The following is an 8,226-nucleotide window of genomic DNA, read 5'->3' on the forward strand; positions in this document are numbered from 1 at the left end:
AATCCTACCTCCCCAAGTAGGAGTCAGAAAACTCGCATTTCCGGCCTCACTCACAGCCAGGGAGCTGGCCTGGGACCCAGAGTCTGCCAACATGTGTGAGTCTTGGGTTTTAAATTAATTGATGTGAGAGGAAGCCATGGGCAGGGGGGGAGACTCGTCCTTCCGGGGCCACAGTGGTGGGCTGCAGCGGCGGCGGCTCCTGGGAGTCACTGGCTGTGGGCAGAGCACCGTGCAGTGCCACAACAGAAGCCGCTCCTGCAGTGAAGAGAGGCCCTTGTTTCCAGCCCCCTTGACCTTCCAGAGAGTCTGGGAGCTAACAAGTACCTTTACAAAGTTCCATGACTGTTCACATTAGCCAGACTATAAACCGTTGTTCAAAACTAAGACCCCTGGCCATGTACGAAAAGCTCACAACTAGCATCGTGTTCAAAGGCGAAAAGCTGAAAGCTTTTTCTGGAAGATCAGGAATAAAGCAAAGATGCCGTCTTCTCCCACTTCTGCTCAACACCGTAGTGGAATCCTTAGCCAGAGGAATTAAGCAACAAAAAATAAATAAAATTCTGTTCAGCAAAAGAAACAATCAACAAAATGAAAAGGCAACCTAGGGGATGGAAGAAAATATTTGCACGCCATATATGGGATAAGGGGGTAATATCCAAAGTACATAAGAACTCATGTAACTCATTAGCAAAAAATAATAATCCAATTTAAAAAATGGGCAGAGGAGCCCTAGTTGGTGTGGCTCAGTGAATTGAGCACTGGCCTGCAAACCCAAGGGTCCCCAGTTCGATTCCCAGTCAGGGCACATGCCTGGTTTGCAGGCCAGGTCCCCAGTAGGGGGCGCACAAGAGGCAACCACACATTGATGTTTCTCTCCCTCTCTTTCCCTCTCTTTAAAAATAAATAAATAAAATCCTTTTTAAAAATGAGCAGAGGAACTGAATAGACATTTTTCCAAAGAAGACATCCAAATGGCCAACAGGTACATGAAAAGACACTCAACATCATTAGCCATCAGGAAAATGCAAACCAGAAGCACAATGAGCTATCACTACACACCCATTAGAATGGCCGTCACCAAGAAGACAAGAGACAGCAAGTATGACAAGGATGTGGGAAAAAGGGAATCCTTGTGCACTGTGGTGGGAACGTAAACTGGGGCAGCCACTACGGAGTGCAGTATGGAGGCTCTCCCAAAAATTAAAAACTAAAACTGCTGTGTAATCTAACAATCCCACTTCTGGGCACACACCCACAGGAAATGGAAGCACTAGGTCCGGGAGACCCGTGCCCTGCCGTGCACAGAGCAGCAGCGTTTATAGAACCCAAGACACAGAAGCAATCTAAGTGTCCATCGATGGATGGGGACAACCTGCGATCTTCAAAAGTTATTTCAATTCTGAAGTCAATTTTGAATCATAAAGTTGAATTTGTCTGGGTTTAGTTCAGGACATGTACATACAACCTCCAAACTTTCACGCAGGCCGGGTTCTCACCTTATATCGCCCTCCCAAATCACCCCCGTCTCCTCCGTCCCGCCGTTGCTCCTGATCCCCCCAAATCCTGCTCAAACCCACTCCTCTCTTTTTTCACACATACATTACCTCCAAATCTTCACCACTGAATCCCTTGACCACTTAGAAATGTTCCTCTAAAGCCATGGTTTTCAACCTTTTTCATCTCATGGCACACATGAACTAATTCCTAAAATCCTGTGGCACACAAAAATATATGTATTATGTTTTTTGCCAGTCTAGCAAAACAAGAGGTATAATTTTCGTTCATTCACACTGAATGGCTATTGTTGTGTTGGCTGTTGTCATTTGTTTATGTGACAATCTAAGGGAAAAGAGGTCAGTGTCCCTGACTACACAGTCAGGTATGGCATGTTTTAAAAATTCTTGTGGCCCACCAGTTGAAAATTGTTGCTCTAAAGGAATGTAGAGACATGTTTGTTTCTGGGTCCTTATTATCTGAGTCTCACATCCTTGACTGCTCCCATCCTCAGCCAAGTACACGTTTGGGCCCTTCATTCCTTGAATCTCTCTGCCCTACCACTCAGCAACCAGGAAAGAACTGTGCATTCTGTGGGTGCTCACCATGGAAACCATGCGGCTGGCGGCTGGCTGGTGGAGCTACAGTATTGTATTTCACTGGGAGACGGGGGTTAATTACACCAAAGACCCTTCAGGAAAGAAGGAGAAGCTACTGAACAGTAATGCTCAGCCCTTTATTGTACGGCAATTTCCGAGCTGGTTGGGGGACGTGGAGTCTGGCGAAGACATCACCAGTTGCAGCAGGAGCAGGAGGCATCGAAGACCAGGCCGGCCTGGCAGTGCTGAAGGAAGGTCTGTCCGTTCAAGCAGTTGTAGAAGGCATTTTTGTCAGTGGGGTCGGGGTACAGGCCACTGGCTCTGTTGGCACAGAACCCACTGCCACTGGGGCTGCCCCCGGAGCTGCCACTACCGCTGCCACTACCGCCGCCACTGCTGCCGCCACTGCCGCTGCCTCCACCTGTACTGGGAGCCTCGGTGATGGGAGCAATGGGCTCGGCTGGGGCTTTGCAACCTAAAGGAGAGAAACCAGATCCTGAGCCCCCTGCTTTTTGTTAGTGTGTCTGATGCATGAAAACTAATATCCTGGATTTCGTTCTTAGCTCCTCCTTCCATGTCTCTGCATATTTCAGTCTCCCCTCTCCTCTTGGCTTATCAACTGCCTCTCATCAAGGGGCATCCAACCTTTTGGCGTCTCTGGGACACACTGGAAGGAGCACAGTTGTCCTGGGCCACACGTTAAATACAGAAACACTAATGAAAACGGATGAGCAAAACAAGGTCGGCACATAATTTTCATCATATCCGCTACCACGGATAAGCAAAAAAGTCCTCACATAATAACCTTCATTGTGCAGCAACCCTTTCGATAATCTTTTGAAATCATCGAGCAGGTCCCAAGTTTGCGGTCACTAATATAGAAGATGTACATATCTAAGTAACAAAGCAGTATAAAACTTAGTAATAAAAGTAAGTACTGTTTTAAGTAAATTTACAGTTCTGTGTCGGGCCACGTTCACAACCATCCTGGGCCGCATGTGGGCCGCAGGCCGCAGGCAGGACGCCCCTGCTTCAGGCTTGGTTCATTTTCTCCTTGTCCCTCGGTCGCCCCAGTGCCTCCGGCCCTGACCGTCCCGGACCCCCAGGGATGTTCCTTATCCTTCCTCTGGTGCGTAACCATGGAATGTCTTCTGGGTCATTATGTACCTTTGTGACTGCATCAGGACTCTCTCTCTAATTAGACTATAACCTTCTATAGAGCAGAGGTTGTGACTTACGTATTCAGGATCCCCTGTGATACCTGCTTAGTGCTGAATACCTAGTAGATGTTCAAAACCTGGCTTGGGAAACGCATAATGGACACAGCTGTGGGGAAGAACCCTGGCTGCTCTCCTCATCACCAAATATGAGTGGAGCAATAGCCATAGAAATCACTTGGACAATGGCTCCCTGACTTTCAAGACTTTGAAATTTCTCTCAAGTTTGAGACTTAGGGTCCCTCCTCACGCCCAACTCACTTGCACTCTGCAGGCCCAGGGCCTCCTTCAGCGTGGTGGTCAGGGGGAATCTGCCCTCATTGCAGAAAGTGCCCGTGAAGTCATCCAGGTCGATGGCCCAGACCATGGCGCCTGTGAAGTTGTTCTTCTTCAGCCAGTCAGCCTGTAGTCATTAGGAGGAATCCAATTATGTGAAGGCATCGGGCCAACCAGGGGCCCTGGGGCTGCAGATGGGGACAGACTCATGGGCAGCACAGCCTACCTTGATTTTGAAGCTCTTGGTGTTGTCATAGCCAAGCCACTCGTTGCCTTTGTAGGCGTAGGGCACGTCCTCAGCAGCCTCCCACACCTCGGTAGCTCCGTTCTTCAGGAAGGTACAGATCTAAGAGGAGAGGAGGAGGAGGTCGTGCAGCAGGAGTAAAGGGCATGGGGGTGGGGGTGGGGGAGAGAAGGGATACACAGAAGCTGCTTGGAAAGGAAGGCCTAGAGCCCTATGAGCACAGTTCTCTGCTCATGCAGGATTTTGATCCTTTCTCCCACTTGGGAGAAGCTCTTAAATCAAAGGATGCCTTGGCAGGCATTAAGAAGTGTCTATACATTGATATAATCTCATTGATGATACCCTTTCTCCCTACTCCCTCTGTACTTGGAATCCAGCCTAACGTGCAACAGGAGAGCTCATCTTGCCTCCTGAAATGAGCCAATGACTTGTGAAGTGAGCCAAGAAGTGCTGGATTGTTTATATTGTTAAATCCAGGGCCTAGAGAAAGCCACTTTTCTCCTCCTCTGGAAGATTCCCAGGAGCATACCTCATAGTAGGCCCAGAACCCAGACTGCCTGGTGTAGGGCCCAGCGGAGCCAGGGCCTGTGGTGGGAGCCCCGATCCCGTGGTTGGAGGGGTTGTTCAGGAGGAAGGTGTGTCCGTAGGTGGGGAATCCAACGATGAGCTTCTCAGCAGGGGCACCATTGTCCTTCCAGTAGTTCATGATGTAATCCTGCAATGGCAGCGGGCTAGCGAGAGCGCCCCCTCCAGGCAGATGGCCCAGGGTCTAGTCATGTGAAACCCCCATGTTTACAGGTAAATTGTTTGATGTTAATGACAGAGGATTCAGTAGCATTTTTAAAAGACATTTTGGTAGAATTACAGTAAAGGAGATTTGATCAGCCACTTAAGAAGACAGCTATAACAAGTGAGACATTTGCAGAATCTATGTTTGCTACATCCCCAGATCTCCATGTGATTTATGACGCCATCTCTGGTCTGTATATGTGCCCGTGGAGGGACTCACCACATTGAGGTAGGCGTTGCTGCCTGTGTCAGTTGGGTATTTGAAGAGGGGGCTGTTTTCTCCCGTGTAGCTCTCCCAGGATCCGTGGAGGTCATAGGTCATGACATGGATGAAGTCCAGGTACCTGTTGTCCAGGTGAAGGAGTCACCATCATGCCTGATGGTCACCTCCCACACCCCTGCAGGCAAAGATATCGCTTCCCAAGCCTCTGCCTCACCAAGGCCCCTGAACAGCGAGGCAGACTAAGGACGAGTGTCCCACACAAGTGACGCGCAGAAGAGTTGCGGGACAAGCGATCACTCACTGGGACAGCTGGGGGATCTCGTAGCCGGCCTCGATGTTGGAGATGCCGCCAGCTACTGCGGCGGTGACCATCAGCCTGGGCTTGTTGACCTGCTTGGCCTCCTGCTCAAAAGCTTCTCGCATCTCCTGTACAGGAGCAGGAGACCGTCTGTGAGCCTCAACTCCACCTTGACTGTCATGACTACTCTTTGAATTAGATCGAGTTCCTCTTCCATCTCTCATTCTTCAGCGTTCTCGCTGGATTGGCCACCCCGGCCCTTCGGCTCCCGCTGAGATGGCGGGGAGCCAGGTTTTCTGTGTAGCCTCGGGGATCTTTCATAGGCGATAAGTTGTGTGCGTCCCAGAAACCAATACAAAATAACATCGAATGTAAACTGTAATCTAACCGTGAAATGTAAGCGTAAAGAGAACGGCATGGAGCGCTCCTCACCTGCACCAGGACAGTGAAGAGGTGCTTGTCCTGAGGCGGGCTCCCCCGAGAGCCGGGGTACTCCCAGTCGAAGTCCAGCCCGTCGAAGCCGTGCTGGCGCAGGAATCGGATGACCGAGGTGATGAAAGTCTGGCGGTTCTCGGGAGTGGACACCATGGTGGTGAACCTGAGGGAGACCCCAAGGAGGCAGGGTGAGGGGCACGCCACCGTGGTCCACACCTTGCCATCACGTCGGTACAGAAAGTCATGTCGCAAACTTACGGGGCAGTTCCGAAGTTCCAGCCGCCGATAGCCAGCAGGGTTTTCAGTTGACTGTTCCTGGGGAGTAGACGCGCAGAGTGTGTCGGAGGAACAAATGGAAAGGAAGATAAGTCACTCCGCTGTCAGCTGTTCTCCTGAGCAAGAGTCCAAGAGACGTTTCCCGCAGCCTGTCATGCCGGTTTCTTCATTCCCATCCTTTCTTCCTAAACGCGGACAGCGAGGGGCAGGAGGCCTAAGGCTGGCCATTTCTGGGTGTGCCTGCAGTTCCTGTCCCTCGCCTCGCAGGGGAGCCCCGAGGACACTGAGGGCTCCATCAGCGCCAGCTTTGGGTTGCTTCCCCGTGGAAGACTGTTCTCACCTGAGTCCACAGCACTTGACTTTTTCTAAATTTCCCTAGGCAGCTGAGCTGGACTCCATTGCCAGCCCCCTCGCCCGTGAGAGCCAGCCCCGCACTGGACATGGTGAGGAAGCTCGGAACGGACCTGTGTGCTGCTTGCTGCCTTGTTTGGAATTCCAGCCGGGAGGCTACTGTGGAAGGTTTTGCTCAGACTATTCTCGAAAGTTAAGAGGTGTTAAACTTCTGACCTTACAACACTTACTTGCTTTTCAGGCCGTTGAAAGCCTGGTAGAGGGTCACGTCATTCCACTCAATGGTGGTGATCTCGTTGTCTTTCATCCCCGCGAAGGCGTAGATCAGGTGGGTGCAGAGGCAGGGGTCGATGTCCTCGGGCTTGAAGCGCCCCAGGCCTGGCCGGTACTGGGCCCAGTTGGTGAAGTAGCATGTCAGCTGGTAGGCAGAGACTGGCATCCCGAGGAAGAGGGTGAGAAACAATTACAGAGCAAGATCCCCGAGTAAGAAACCACAGACTTACAAATAACTTCCTTATGGAGTCTGGGGACAGGGATACGGAAGACCTGCCTGAGATCTTTGTGTATTGCAGCAAACCCGTAATTAGCAGGTGATTCGGGGCTGAAGGTGTCTCTCAGAGGTAGCTCTGTCCCTCTGAGAGAATTAAAGAGCCTTAGAAATCAGTGCCCTTTGCTGAAATGAAATCTTAAAGCTGCAAACGCTGACTTCAATGTATTCTAGCTGCCTCTGCACGCTGACCCTGGCAGTCACTGATGCTCATACCAGTACCTCTGCACCAAGCACTGCTCCCGGTAGTTTATTGAATGCATTCATTAATCGTCACCAAAATGCTTTGAGGTAGATATTGCTGTTACTATTCATTCCCATTTCACTCATTCAGGTGAAACGATCACCCAGAAAGGATGATAATCTGTTTAGCTCTTGTAGCTGTCTCCCTGAGGAATAATTTCACTCGAGGGACATGAACCATCCGCTCCGAGGCAAGTCCCAGCTGCAGGTTTAGATTCTGCTGTGACTGCCCTGCATTTCCTGGGACGAGTTGCAGGACAAGTCTGCGCTGCTTTAGCTAACTGGTCCATGAGGCGGGGTGGGAACGCTCTTCCGTCCTCCTCTTGGGGAAGAGTTATTTTAAACACTGGGAAGGGGACAGATTTGAAAATGCTTTAGCAGAGCTGCAGGTGCCATGGAGAGGCCTCAGCATGTTATTCTTTATCCTTATCATGTATTTGTACGAAGACCACCTGTCAAGTTGGTTTCAGCTTCAGGATTTTTAGGCCAATGATCCCAGTCCTTTAACTTGATTGGGGAATTTTGAACCCTCTAAAAAAATCAATGAATAGTCTCTGTTTTATGCGGAAGGACAGAGGACAGATGGACAGAGTTTGCAAATGATGATGAAACAAAAGGGGAACGCCAGCGGCGGTCCGTCCCGAGAAGAATACATACCCGTCCCGGCTGTCAGCATGAGGAGCAAACCTTAAAGCAACAGAGAGAGTAATGAGCTGGAGGAACGCACCCGCGACCGCGGTAGCCTCCTACGCGGTGTTCTGTTTGCAGGAGGAAGGGTTTCCGGGGTTTCACTCTGCGTCCTTGTGACACTCTCTGTAGACTCCCAGCCTCTGGGGCTGACGAAGTGTCACGGTCTCTCCTAGAAGCCCAGTCCCCTCTACTCCTGCTCACGAGACCGCTGAGGCTCCCTGGGCCTTGAGGCTTGGGAGGGGGGGTGGCGGGGAGGGGAATGCAGGGCTGGGGAAAGCCTATCACCACCCTATCACCAGAGAAGGAGCCCTGCTTTTGCCCAAAACAATCATCTCAGGCGAGCTGGTTGAGTTCAAAGGTAAAAGAAAGTTCTAAAGGGGCAGGAAAACAGGAGCGGGGGAGTGGTTCCCAAGACAGCGCCACGGCGGGTCCTTACCAGTGAGGAGGGTGAGCTTGGCCATCTTGCCTCAGTGGTAATAACTCCCCAGTTCAGCCTGCCTTTTATAGCCTGTCTCCCCCCTCCCGTGACTCATCAGATTCTCCT

At 50.9% G+C, this 8,226-nt stretch overlaps 1 protein-coding gene across 1 annotated transcript; it reads right to left on the reverse strand.

Moving 5' to 3' along the window:
• Positions 1 to 2,209: 2,209 nt before the first annotated feature.
• LOC123804361 (acidic mammalian chitinase-like) lies at positions 2,210 to 8,226 on the reverse strand. The gene is made up of 11 exons (XM_045816591.1): positions 8,119 to 8,226; positions 7,650 to 7,679; positions 6,433 to 6,634; positions 5,834 to 5,890; positions 5,573 to 5,738; positions 5,144 to 5,268; positions 4,840 to 4,963; positions 4,360 to 4,545; positions 3,813 to 3,932; positions 3,572 to 3,713; positions 2,210 to 2,568 (listed from the first exon to the last, which is right to left on the reverse strand). Exons 1-11 carry the CDS (start codon positions 8,141 to 8,143, stop codon positions 2,285 to 2,287), a joined length of 1,461 nt encoding a protein of 486 aa, XP_045672547.1. The 5' UTR covers positions 8,144 to 8,226; the 3' UTR covers positions 2,210 to 2,284.

The sequence above is a fragment of the Phyllostomus hastatus genome, unplaced genomic scaffold (genome assembly GCF_019186645.2).
Source record: "Phyllostomus hastatus isolate PE091 unplaced genomic scaffold, TTU_PhHast_1.1 phas_scaffold_216, whole genome shotgun sequence".
NCBI classification, from domain to species: domain Eukaryota; kingdom Metazoa; phylum Chordata; class Mammalia; order Chiroptera; family Phyllostomidae; genus Phyllostomus; species Phyllostomus hastatus.

Bases quoted from the DNA above. Each gene is read 5' to 3' on its own strand.
- LOC123804361 (XM_045816591.1), bottom strand. From the start codon at position 8,143: ATGGCCAAGCTCACCCTCCTCACTG. The intron at 4,546-4,839 runs GTGAGTCCCTCC...CTGCCATTGCAG, and splicing joins GCAACGCCTACCTCAATGTG to GATTACATCATGAACTACTG. The intron at 3,714-3,812 runs GTAGGCTGTGCT...TAATGACTACAG, and splicing joins CCAAGAGCTTCAAAATCAAG to GCTGACTGGCTGAAGAAGAA.